Here is a 13,773-nt window from a genome sequence, read left to right as displayed (position 1 = left end):
AAAAGTCATGAAGTATGTTTTTACAATCAAAATTTCACATAATTTGCCTTATTTTTCCAGTTTTATTGAGATATAATTGACACACAACACTGTGTAAGTTTAAGGGTTACAGCTTAATGACTTCACTTATTATATTGCAAGATGATTTCCGCATAAGTTTAGTTAATATCTATCACTTCGTGTAGTTAAAAAATTTTTTTTCCTTGTTATGATAACTTTGACTATCTACTCTCTTAGCAACTTTGAAACAAGTCATGTGGCAGTGTGACATAGTTATTCTGCACTTTGTGAGGCAGTTCTAAGGATAACCTCTGTTGTGTAAGTCTAAGTCTGCTCTGTATGAAACAGACAAAACAGTCCTCCACTTTAAATTTAAGGCGTTTCAATTCTAATTTAACTTTCTTCTGTTACTTGTATGTCTTATTTGATATTTATTCCCAGATAGGCTAACAGTTCCAGTGGAATTTCTTTCCTGTGTTTTGTGCCCCCCATTCACTAATGTATTGGTGTTCACAGTTGCTGTTGGCCCTTTATTGTTTTCCTAGGAAATGTATGGTTTCTGTTAGGTCTTGGATAAAGAGTTTTTTTTGAGAACTGTTAAACAGTGTAATGTATGTGATTTTGATCAGAAGGTGGTAGATGTTTTTCCTTTCAACGCTTTTGTTGATTTTGGAAGTGTCCTCATTGAAAAGCTATTCAAGTTATGTTTAATGTAATTTCAAACCTTGTTAAAAACACAGTGAGTGAGTTTTGGGACAGACTCTCAACCCATCCTGAAAGACATACAAGAAGGATGGGGATCTCTGTGCTGTTTGCTACCTGACCTTCAACTTCTTATAATCTTAGAAATTGAGGACTAATGGTTTTTGTGTAGATTTTGTTTCTAAGTTATTTTGGTATAGTTGTTCCCTACATTTGGGAATGTAGGTAACGAAATCTCTTGTGTTTTGTAATTTATGCGTCAATTTGTATTTGAAGATTCTACATTCTGTTCAGTTAAACTAAAAGAGTACATTACTCCCTACACCCTCCAAGATCAGTGATATAAGGTAACATAATTTAAAAATATGTCAAAGTGTATATGTGTAGATTAGTCCTAACTTCAAAAATGTCTCTGTAGGTAGTAGAACATTTAGTCTAATGATACTGTGATGTATCAGAATACTTCTGTAGACAGCAGAACACAGCGTTTGTAAAAAGAACATTACATAGTTTAGAAGATTAGGTTATAATCCTGATTTTTTCTTTTTTTCCCCCTCCACTAACTGTATAACTTGTGTCTGTACCTCATCTGTCAAGGGCAGGGCTGGCCTGGATGAGAACCTTCAGGCATAACTGATTCATAATTTCTGTAAAATGAGGAGACAGGGTCCCTTATTCAAAAATGAAGAATTTCAAGACAGCGATGGCAGAGCATTAGATCAAGTGCGCGACCTTCTGAGCGCAGGGCTGTGGGTGACGGCACGGGCTACCTGCCCGTGAAGCCAGCCGGGCCTCAGGGTCTGGGGACACATCAGCGTCTCCTGGGGGCTCCAGAGAAACTGTCCATGCACAACTTGCTTACGTGGAAGTTCATTTATCACACCCACCCTGGGGTCAGGGGCCTATAGTTACCTTAAATACACCAAAATAATTTCAGCGAGATTCAAGATTTAAATGGGAGTGAGCAATACTCAGGCATGAACCACTGTAAGCAACACTTGAAGACAGCCTGTCATTTGAAATGGGTCAGCTGGTCAATGGAATCTAACTTAGTCTATTAAGAACCTAACACACATACTTGGTAACTTTCATTTCCCATAAAGAACTGGGCGAAGAACAAGCTACTGGAAAAAATCTTTTCCTGTGTCCTCTGGAACTTCAGGATTGTCATCAGGAAGTTGCCTGGGGTCCTCCACCTCTCTGCCTTTTGTTCTGGCTCTTTCTGAGGCTGCTCCTGCAGCTCTGCAAGTAGAGGCTCTGCCTTCCGCCTCACCTTCAGTGTTGAGGACACCTGATCCGGAAGTCGCCTGTGCTCTTTACTTTTGCTTCTAGCTCATTCTTTGCCCTTCAGAAATACCAGAACCTTTGAAACACATGCCACTCATTCTACCTCACCTGCTATATCTCAGTATTGCTGTAATTTACTACTTTCTTGGCCATTTCTCTCATTCCCTGAGGATGTCAGCTTTTAGCATATCGAAGGGGAAGTGTTGGCTGCATAAAACTACGTATTACAAAAATCCCAGCTGTGTGTTACTTTTTTTTTTAATTGCAGTATAGTTGATTTACAGTGTTGCTAGTTTCAAGTGTATAGCAAAGGGATTCAGTTATACATACATATGGATATATCTATTCTTTTTCAGATTCTTTTCCATTATAGGTTATTATTTTGAGTAGAGTTCCCTGTGCTACACAGTAGGTCCTTGTAGTTTATCTATTTTATATATAGTAGTGTATATATGTTAATCCCAAACTCCTAATTTATCCCTCCCCGCCCCTCTCCCCTTTGGTAACCATAAGTCCATCTTCTACATCTGTGAGTCTATTTCTACTTTGTAAATAAGTTCATTTGTATTATTTTTTTAGATTCCACATATAAGCAATATCATATGGTATTTGTCTTTCTCTGTTTGACTTCTGTGTGTTACTTTTTATGCTATGCGTATTTATGTATTGAAAGAAATATACCGAAATGTTGAAACCAAATCTTAGAGTGAACTATCTGTGCACTATAATGGTAGAGATAATTTTGGTCAACTTTTAGGTATTTTACTATAGAAAAAATGACAAAAACCATTTTATAATCAGAAAAAAGGTAAAAGTTATTTAAAAGTGAAAATAACCTATTTTCACCCAACTGGTTTCACCTTTTCTGTTGTAAAAATGGTTAGACCTTTTTTTTGAGAGAGATTCAGTCTTTTTCCATTTTCCATAATCTAGAGTAATTAATGGACAGCAAAAAAGAGCAGGTTGGTTTTTAAAAAATAGACTTTGCAGAAGAATGTAAATTACATCAAAATTAAAGGATATTAAAAAAAAAAACTAATTTAAAATTTTTGTGATCTCTGTCCCCAAAGGAGACTAGAGTAGAGTTCTTCGCAGGAAGAAGTAGAATCCTAAGAAATTTTAGGGATTCCGAAGGAGTACCCAGAAGATACTAAGAATGGTGAAGAATAATTTAAGGATATGCACAGATACTTTTGTTACAGTTTTGTGAGCAAAGTAGAACACTAAAGTGATAAACTATGTTACCAGAAAAAAAAAAAAAGATTAGAAGTGACTGTGTAAAAATATGAACATGATTGTTTCTGAGAGGTGAGTTTCTGGTCACTTTTTAATCTTGTTTATACCGCCTCTTTTTGCCTCCCAGGCAGGGCTGTTTGTGCTGTCCCCTCTCTCTGTTTTATAATGTTGTGAATTAGCTTTTATAACCCCCCCCCCAAATTTTTTTTTAAATGTACTTTCTCTTTCATTCAGATAAAATTTTAGTTTGATATTGAAGATTCTCTTTTTTCCTTTGTTAGGGAATAATTGTCACTTTTCAGTGACTTAATTGCAATTAAAATAATAATGCCACTTACAATTATTTTGTTGCCATGTGCCAGGTGTTACCTACGTGCTTTTCTTTGGATTGTACACATTTAGTCTTCAAAGGTGTCCTATGATGTAGATTTTTTTATTCCTTCTTCACAGATATGGACAGTGAGGAAAAAGAACTTGCTGACATCATACTGCTTTAAGGCCAGGGCAGCACTGGAATTTGGGCAGGCCCAAGGCAGTTGCTTTCAGATTTAGTGTTGGTGTAGAAATGGGTTCAACTCATGGTGTATCTGGGGTCAGTAAATATAGGAGCTGGGGAACATCCTGATATGGCCATTTGGCTTCCCGGGACCTTAACAATTTCTGGGTAACATGGGAGTCACCTTAATGGTAAGATCTCAGATTTAGGTACCGAAGGTAAACCTCAGCTCGCGTCTGCCTCTCAACAGTTCTAACCTGCGTTCCCCTCACTCCCATGGAAGGTGTCCTTCGGGTGTTTTTAGACTTGATCACCTGTTGCTGTGGCATCCACTGCACTCCATTCCTTACTCTGTCACGTCCCCATTCATAGGGCACTTGAGGAGATGTTTGAGGATTGCAGTGAGGGGTGTGTGTTAGCACCCTACCCCTTTTCTGGTTTATTATTTTGGGAGGTTACTAAAGCAGGCTGCAGGAGGCCCACCCCCTGATGTCTTACAGCTGCTTCGTGAAACCCTCTTTATATATATTTTAATTAATTAATTAATTAATTAATTTACTTTTGGGTGTGTTGGGTCTTCGTTTCTGTGCGAGGGCTTTCTCTAGTTGCGGTGAGCAGGGGCCACTCTTCATCGCTGTGCACGGGCCTCTCACTGTCGCGACCTCTCTTGTTGCGGAGCACAGGCTCCAGACGTGCAGGCTCAGTAGTTGTGGCCCACGGGCCTAGTTGCTCCGCGGCATGTGGGATCCTCCCAAACCAGGGCTTGAACCCGTGCCCCCTGCACTGGCAGGCAGATTCTCAACCACTGTGCCACCAGGGAATCCCCTCTTTGTATTTTTAATTATTCTTTTGCTCCCTGAATGAGGTCATGGGGCCAGGATGGGAAAACTTAAATGAAAAATGGCAATCTGTACTTGGAATTAGCCTTTGCCATCTGCCTGTAAAGCTTTATTTCTGGGTAAAACTTAGTGTGAACAGTGCCTCCTCTCCCCGCTCTTTCTTTCCTCCTTAAATATGGGTGTGAACCTGTGCTAAGCCTGACCTGCCAGTTTTGTAAAGTACTCAGATGTGTCCGAATTCCAGCTTAGTCTCCACATTGAATTCTCCTCCCCCCAGTAGGTGATGTAATGAAATATTTAATTTATAAGACTTAAGACTCATTGGTTTGGAAATTTGTTTATTTATCAAAGCATGCAAGGAAAGGAAATACAGCAATGTTGTTTTATCAGCATTGGAGAATGCTACGCTATCTCGTAGGTTACTGTGAGGATTAAAGCACCGTAAACTGCTCTCAGTCATGTCATTCACAGTGTAAACACTCTCATGTGACCTATGGTAACACTTAAGGTCTATCATTATTATTATTTGATGATATCTTCCTATTCAGCCAGAAATTAGAATTGGAAATTGCTAGGTTCCAGCCACTCTATTATTTGTGCTCAAATTTTGAGAAATGTAATTTTCACCCTCATTTGTAATTTGCCTAAAATAATACATTAAAAAATTTAGCTGAACCTTCCTTTCCCTTCCCAGTGCAGAATCACATCTGAGGAAGGACGGCAGTGGGGGCAGAGTGTACCACGTGGAGGGGTCTGTGACAGTGAAAGTGGGGGTGGGAAGGTGCAGAGGCAGCACGTACAGAAGAGGTGGCTGGCATATTTGGGAGATTGGTTACGTTGAGCAGATATGTTAATTGACCAAATAAGTAAATCTGTTGAGAATAATGGGAGCCATGTTTTTTACTGTCTGAAAAGAAATGTGCGGAACTGGAAAGGGGTGGGCTAGAAAGAAACCTGAAGTACTGGATTGGAATTAAGTGTAATGGTATGAACTCATGGGTTTTAAGATAGATAGGTACAGAAGTTGTGATATGTATATATATGTGTATATATATATAAATGTATTCACACACATACATATATACATACATGCATTTTCTCAGTCTGTCTTCCAGGAAGACCTAGAAGCAATAGCACCCCCTTAGCTGTGAGCACACTGTCCCTAGATCTTGGTTTCTAAATACTACCAGAGTGAAATAAGTCAGAAAGAGAAAAACAAATGTCGTATATTAACGCATATATGTGGAATCTAGAAAAATGGTACAGAGGAACCTATTTGCAGGGTAGGAATAGAAACACAGACATAGAGAACAGGTGGGATGAATTGGGAGATTGGGATTGACACAAATACACTACCAGGTATAAAATAGATAGCCAGTGGGCACCTGCCATATAGCACAGGGAGCTCAGCTTGGTGCCCTATGATGACCTAGATGGGTGGGATGGGGTGGGGGAGGGAGGTCCAAGAGGGAGGGGATATGGGGATATATGTATATGTACAGCTGATGCACTTCGTTGTACAGCAGAAACTAACACACCATTGTAAAGCAATTATACTCCAGTAAAAAAAAAAATACTACCCTCCCCTGTAAGGAACAATGACTCCTTTGGAGAGATGGCTGATTCTAGGACTGGGACAGAGAATGTATAAAGTAAACCTGGGATACCTTTTTGGACCAGAGGGTGAGGGGTTACTCAGAATTAAGGGGGTATGTCAAGAGAAACAGGAGCCAGCTAGAAGGGGCCTCTGCTGGTCAAACCTAGGACAATTTGAGCATTAACTTAAATAATGAGAATTTGGGATACAACTCATTAAGTTAATTGTGTGTGTGTGTGTGTGTGCGCGTGCGCATGCGTGCACTAGCATCTACACATATATGACATGCACATATGTGTGTATATGTGTGTGTATGTATGCATAAATATTAGATACACAGAGATAGAAGTGAGGGTTGTGGAGAATCTCAGTAAAGTGACAAAGCAGGTGAATAAAATTAGGGTATAATCAGTATTAAGATGGGGACAAGAAATCCCAGAGACATGAGAAACAGGAAGGCAGGAGAGGGAACAAGCCGTTAATAAATGAGTCCCACCCTCTTTGCAGCCCTGTACATTCTTATAGTACATAAACAAATTAAAAAAAAAAGCTCTCAGCTTGTGTTTGAAATAAGCCTCTGCAGTTAAGTTTCCCCTTTACAGTGTACATTTATCAGACTCTCCATCCCCCTAAAAAATGTACTATTCTATCATTTTTCTGCATTTAGAACTCTTGGTAACCCCTTTCATTGTAGGGAGGAGAGAGGAGGAATTTCAATAATAATTTTTCATCTTAGCTCTTCCACAGTTTCACATCAGCAGTTTTTCGGTATTAATACAATTATTTTTGAATGTAGATGGAAGAAATGTCGAGAAACTTGGTGCTGCTGACTCGTCAGGTTTGCCTGGGTATTTTCGTCACTTCACCTTGCATGTCCATTTTCAGTCTAGCCATTTGACAGAGATATTGACATCCCAAGTCTCCTGGGCTTCAGAAATGTGATTTGTCTTTTTAGATATCAAAGACATTATTTGTAAGTGAGATTCCCCCCTACTTCCTTCTTCGATGAAGAAACATCATTTTCAAGTGCAATTGCCATGACCTGGAAAAAATGACACTGATGTTTATTAGTTTGCAAAGAAGAATTAAGTTTTTCAGATTCTGAATTCCTAGACATATTGCTGAGATAATAGTAATGAGTCAGATTGATTGTTGCAAAGGAAAGACTTCCCAGATAGATATTTTATGGCCTATTTTTTTAAATGTAAGATTTAGTAATATTGTGAGACCTGCAGGCAGGAATTCTTGTGTTGAATAATAGAATTATTCTTGGTGTTAGAAAGCTTCAAAAGTAAATAACCTCTAGTAACCTTGGTTTCTATATCTGTTAACTACTTAACCACTAATTTTTTTTTCTTTGCACAGTGATCTCAACAAAGAGATACATGGGAAAGGATGGGTATATTTTGAGAAATTTGTACAAAAACACTACAGATTTAATTATAGTTATCCAGAGACTTAAAAACAGACATGAAAAATCTCCTGTGGGAACTTAAAACTTGTATGTGTTTTTTAAATCCTTTTCAGACACGGAATCGTTTTGAAGGAACAAGGTCAGAAGTGGAAGAGCTTATGAACAAGATTAGACAGAATCCCAAGGACCACAAACGAGCGAGTCAGTTCACAGCGGAAGGCTACCTGTATGTACAGGAAAAAAGTAAGAGGCTCTCCAACAGTGATGAATAACTAATTAAAAATTAGTTTAAAACTCTCACTGTAATTTGATACTTTTGGAGTAAGTATTCCTACCGCTTTCTTGCTCTCTCCTATCCTGGAAGGCATACGTTGGACTTTTTGGGGAAAACACATTCCTGCTCTAGGGAGGGGACGGTGAGATTAGGAACTCTGTGAGCACCCTGCTTTCCAGCCACACCCCCCGAATTCTGTGCCACACTTTGTTAAAACTTGCTTGCAAGGGAGCCGGGATTTGGTGACAGACTGAAAGCGAGGTGGGATAGTACCTTTTTCCTCATTTCCTCTCATCCCCACCCATCTTTATCTCACTCACACACACAGACACACACACACACATTCATACGCGTATGCACCCCTCTCCCCATAACCCTGTTCCTCCATGTTAAAGTCAAGAAGGACATATTTCTCTTCTTCTTTCACATTATTTCTTTGCACATTTATTTGAGATGGTTTTTTGTTCTTGTTGAAATTTTCAGGGCAATTGCATACGGCTACAAAAAAATACTCCTAGTTGACATGCTAACTTGTCTCACTGAATTTTCAGCATTGTTGCCATCTTAGCTGTTATGCAGTGTGTAGAGTATCCTTATTTGGAAATTAAGGCACCCCAAGACGATTTCAGACTTCTGAGAGTTTGGTCTTATTTTAACGAAGCTCTTAAAGTTTACCTCTTCAACTGTAGGGCTTGATTGCTAGCCAGTAGGGGGAGGAGTATGTGAAAATGTTTCTGTGTTTCCTGTTTCTCTCCCTTCCCGCCGGGTGCTTTAGAGTTTTTGTTTAAGTGGCTGATTTACAGGATTTTCAAACTGAATAACTTCATAGCAGAGAGACTCATGGAACAGCCATGTGATACGGATGTTCATGTTATAGGCAATCGCAGAATAGGGCTTCTTTTTCCATTTGCCCTTATTTAATGTGGGCTTAGCCTTCACGGCTCATGATGAACAGTTACTGGCATGACAGAACTCTAAATTTTTCTAATTTTTTAATCTTTCTTTTTTTTTTTCAAAAAAACTGAGAGGTAATTTATTTTTACATATTTTGGTTGAACAGTAAAAGCATACCGTTTCTAAAGGTGCCATTAGGAACAATAGCACAACAGCTATTGAAGTGTGTATAGAGTGAATGTTTTATTTTTTAAAAGTTGTATTGAAGTATAGTTGATTTACAGTGTTGTGTTAATTTCTGCTGTAGAGCAAAGTGAGTCAGTTATATATATTCTTTTTCATATTCTTTTCCATTGTGATTTATCACAGGATATTGAATATAATTGCCTGTGCTGTACTGTAGGACCTTGTTGTTTATCCGTCCTGTATTTACTAGTTTGCATCTGTTAATCCCAAGCTCCCAATCCATCCTTCCGCCTTTAATTTTTTTTTATCCTCTTAATCTCAGTTTGTTTATTTAATTTGAAAGAACTAAAAATACAGGGTGGAGACATGAGAAGGATAGAAATTTTGTATTAGATGTCCAAAGCGAAAAATCACAGGAAATTTTGATTTTTAGATTCATAACTGTTGCTTAACTTACTGGCTTTGAGAGAAACGGGGCTGAAATTGGACTGAAAAAAACAAAAAAAACCAATAGTGACAGAATTCTTCACTTGTTAGCAGTATGCCAGGCACTGTGCTAAGCTCTTTATCCAACTTGTTTCATTTAATCCATTAAAAACCCCTGTGAAGTGTACAGTGCTGTTATCACCCCATTTACCAATGAGAACATGGAAACACTGAGGAGTAAACTATGTTTCTTGGATCATACACCTCCTCAGTGCTGGAATTGTCCTAGGCTGGAGTCCGTGTTGTACCCTCTCTTGCAGTATTGCCTGAAGCTTGGATGGTGTGAAAAACCATCACTAATCTCTATGCTCAGAGCTGGTTGAGTAGGGTTGGGTGGTGTCAGGAGGGGATGGCAGCTTAATCAGTGAAGAACCTTCCTTGATATTTGGGGCCAAAGACTCTGAGGTTTGGCTTTGCCATTTCTCAGGCATTTGGTCTAAGCCTAAGACTTTTTAGATGAAAAAGACCGTAGGACTTCCCTGGCGGTCCAGTGGTTAAGACTCTGTGCTTCCAATGCAAGGGACACGGGTTCGATCTCTGGTCGGGGAACTAAGATTGCACATGCTGCAAAAAAGCTTAGCTTTACCACTGTTAGTAAGGGCAGCTACTTACAAGGTGCTTCAGTGGATTTAAAGCACTAGATCGATTTACAGACTAAACGCTTTTCTGCACTGTGATTCTACAGTTCTGTCATTTTTTAGAGGCCAGAATTGAATCCAAAACCATCACATATATTCAGTGGAATTCTTGAAACCCTCATGAGCTCTTCGTACGTAGACACAAACAAGAAACATAGTTTACAATTAAGAGATTTTCAGGTATGAGATAACAGTCTAGCAGATTATTTGAAAAGTATGTCTTGAAATTACTTCCGTGTTGCTGAAAACTCTTAGGACTGTCTCTACGAGCTTTCTTATTTCCCCTTGTTTTTCCCTTGTCTGAGACCAGCTGTGTTGCTGATTTGTTTCCTTGAGCTGTGTTAGTTGCTGCTTCTTGGGTTTTTCCTCTTCACGATTGTGTTTGAAACTCTGCATATCTGCTTCTTTATGAGGAAAAAATGTAAAGTCCTATTTCTTTTCTTTTTTAATTTAATTTTTATTTTATTTCTTAAATTTTTATTGGAGTAGAGTTGATTTACAATGTGGTGGTAGTTTCAGGTTACTTTTTATTTTATATTGGAGCAGAGTTGATTAACAATGTTGTGTTAGTTTCAGGTATACAGCAAAGTGATTCAGTTATACATATATATGTATCTATTCTTTCTCAAATTCTTTTCCCATTTAGGTTATTACAGAATATTGAATAGAGTTCCCTGTGCAATACAGTAAGTTCTTGTTGATTTAAAGTTATGTCTCTTGTTGAAGGGCCTCCTCCGTTTGGTTCCAGCTGGGTCAAACACTACTGCATGTATCGGAAAGCGGCCAAGAAGTTCAACATCATTCCGTTCGAGCACAGATCTGGGGGGAAACTAGTAAGTCTTTGCTTTTATTTATTTATTTTTTAAAAAAATATTTATTTATTTATTTATTATTTTTTGCTGCAACAGGTTTTAGTTGCTGCACGCAGGATCTTCAGTTGCGGCATGTGGGCTTCTTAGTGTGGCATGCATGTGAGATCTAGTTCCCTAATCAGGGATCGAACCTGGGCCCCCTGTATTGGGAGCACAGAGTCTTACCCACTGGACCACCAAGGAAGTCCCAAGGCTTTCCTTTTATACTTTATATTCTCTGTGAGGTGGTCTTTGAGGGTATCTTTTTAATGTTGTTTATATTCACTCATGATAAATACTTTCATTTTGTTTTTAGAATGAAAATCTTTTTTTTTTTTTTTTTTTTTTTTTTTTTAAATAAAATAGGCCAGAAAATAATTCCTGAGTTTTCTGAATTGTTGGCATGGGTTTTTATGGTCAGATTTTTGTGTTTTTTTTTTTTAAGGAGAAGAGTAGAATCATTTTGTGTCCCTGTTATTGGAAGATCCAGTTAACACCTACAACAGACTTTCATGACTCAGTGGTTTGTCTGCTCAGGATTTACACGGGAGGCCTGATGGGCACACATAGATTCATACAGATGAAAAGATTATATAGAGTAGATGATCTGTAACGAAGTTTACTGTTTTTCACTTAAACTTTAATGTTCTCACTTAGACACTCCCCATTTAGCTTACTCCTCCCACAGAAGTAAAAAGCAAAGGAACTCATGATAGCTGGAAAAAGGCGAGAAGCCCTTAGGAGCTGGCTGGGTAGGAAAGGTGATCTTTGTTTTAAAACGGAAACTGCAGCTGTGGCAACAATAGCAGTCAAAACAAAGCTCCTCCCACTAGGGTTGCACATACCTGGTAATGCATTTTAAGGTCAATTCATTGCTTGCTGGGTGGATGGGCATAATTTTTCTTATGTGAATACAGAATGAACCCAAGTTCACTTGTATTTACACATACTTTGCATCTTCCTGAAAAATATTTAAAGCCCCTTATAATACAAACGCATTTTTGTGATATTGAAATAGACATGGAAAATCAAGTCCGTGGCAAAGAGGAGGAAGTGAGGTTGTCACCCTTGGAGGGTGATGGGTTAAGACTGAGCGTGAGAGTTTTTGTCGTTGTTGTTTTGTGGTGGTAGTGTTGTTTTAAAGATCGCAGTAATTTATGTTTGTCAAATGTAATGTGTCAGACGCATAGAAAGCAAAATTTGTTGCTTTTTAATAAAAGAGCAAATTCCATGAATGAACAGCAGCAGTGCACAATTCATTCACCAGATGCCCGCGATTATTTCACATTTCAGAGGGCCACTGATACAGTCAAAAGTTGTAGTAAAAGGATAAATATGGGTTCACTTCAGCATCTCTGTACATTTCAGTTATAAACTGAGCATGAGGTTGGAGTGTGAGTTTCCTGTCAAGTCCCAAGACATGTCTGCTAGTGGTGTCTTTCTGTTTGAGCTACCAAATAATAAAAAATATATTTAAAAACATGACTGATATTTTGAATAATTTTATATTCAAATGCTTGTTTAATATTAGAGATCCCCATGTTCCAGAAAATATTAAAATAGTCTAGAAGTGTTTACTCAGACTCCTTACAGTTTCTCACTGGGAACCTGCTTCTGCGTTGCTTCTGTTTCCTGTTTCCTACCTCTTTTTAATGCTCTTAAAGAGCATGAGGAGGATGGTTTAGGGAGGTAAATGGTATGATATTTAAACGAAAACTCAGGAAAGATAAATTCAGGGTGATTCACTTTAAGAAACAGCAAAACCATATAGTTGGAGTGGTTCCAGCTTTAGATGCTCCCAATGGCTGATCCAGGGTCCTTAGTGTACTTTTAGGTAGATTCCTGTGGAACTGAAGTCTTTATAGGTCAGAAATGGTTACATATGGACTGTTTTATATGGTATAATGTAATGTGACATACAAACACATTATCCTTCTTTTAACGAGGGGACAATAAGAGAATAACAAATATAGGCATGTGGAAACTGTACTGTTAACCCACCTTTTAAAATCAGCACTCATAAGGTCTGGTTTAATTTTATTGTAATCAAAGCAGGGTCTTGAAAACCTTAAGAAAAGGACAGTGACAAAAAAGAATTGGAAAAAGAATACATACATGTATATGGATAACTGAATCACTTTGCTGTACATCTGAAACTAACACAATGTTGTTAATATACTTCAATATAAAATAAAAAGTTAAAAAAATGGCTACGACTCTAAATAAAGTGGTTTGAAAGAGAATAAGATAGAGGAACCTAAAGTCTGAACCTTGCCTCCTCCCCCCATCAAATATAGGGTGCTTAATTCCGTATACGTTTATACTGCAGTTCTTCAGAATGTTTAAAATGATTCTTTGCAGGGGGACGGAGAGGTGTTCTTTCTGAAAGAATGTATCAGAAGACATACTGACTCCATCGACAGAAGGTTTTGTTTTGATGTAGAAGCTGCTGACCGGTAAGTTATTGGCATTATTGGACTTTATGAAAAGAGTCATTTAAAAAAATGATTTAAAAAAAATAGAAGTTAATTGCAACTGAGATGTCTGTGGCCTGGAAGAGTGGTATCTCGTTATCTTTCCAGGCTGTGTATTCACCGCGGGCTGTTTCGTCTTGGTCACTATGTTGAGCTGTGCAGTGATAGCTTAGCCTTGGCTGAAGTTTGGCATCATCTTAACTAGTGTTGTCACTTAAAAAATGACCTTGGAGCATTTCATTGTTGATCTAAGCCTTCCATGTATATACTCTGTATGTGGTGGAGGGTCATAGGCAAACTCTGTTTATTCAAAGACCAGTTCTCATTTTTTCTTGTGGTATGACTTTTAGTTATTTAGTTAGAAAAGAATCTTTGCTGGAGAGAAGGAAGTAAAAAAAA

At 38.2% G+C, this 13,773-nt stretch overlaps 1 protein-coding gene across 6 annotated transcripts in view; it reads left to right on the top strand.

The window, feature by feature from the left end:
* The window catches only part of ARHGAP10 (Rho GTPase activating protein 10), a 326,473-nt gene that overhangs the window by 126,077 nt on the left and 186,623 nt on the right, over positions 1-13,773 (top strand). For all 6 annotated transcript variants that reach the window (XR_012332146.1, XR_012332145.1, XR_012332144.1 and 3 more), the window contains 3 exons: positions 7,685-7,814; positions 10,776-10,882; positions 13,262-13,356. Coding sequence is in view for 3 of the 6 variants with exons in the window: in XM_019926557.3 (XP_019782116.1) it covers positions 7,685-7,814; positions 10,776-10,882; positions 13,262-13,356 (332 nt within the window). In the remaining 3 variants the exon portion in view is untranslated. The remainder of the gene's footprint in view (positions 1-7,684; positions 7,815-10,775; positions 10,883-13,261; positions 13,357-13,773) is intronic.

This window comes from Tursiops truncatus, chromosome 5, assembly GCF_011762595.2.
Source record: "Tursiops truncatus isolate mTurTru1 chromosome 5, mTurTru1.mat.Y, whole genome shotgun sequence".
Taxonomy (NCBI): domain Eukaryota; kingdom Metazoa; phylum Chordata; class Mammalia; order Artiodactyla; family Delphinidae; genus Tursiops; species Tursiops truncatus.
This window is presented reverse-complemented; position numbering and strand designations above follow the sequence as displayed.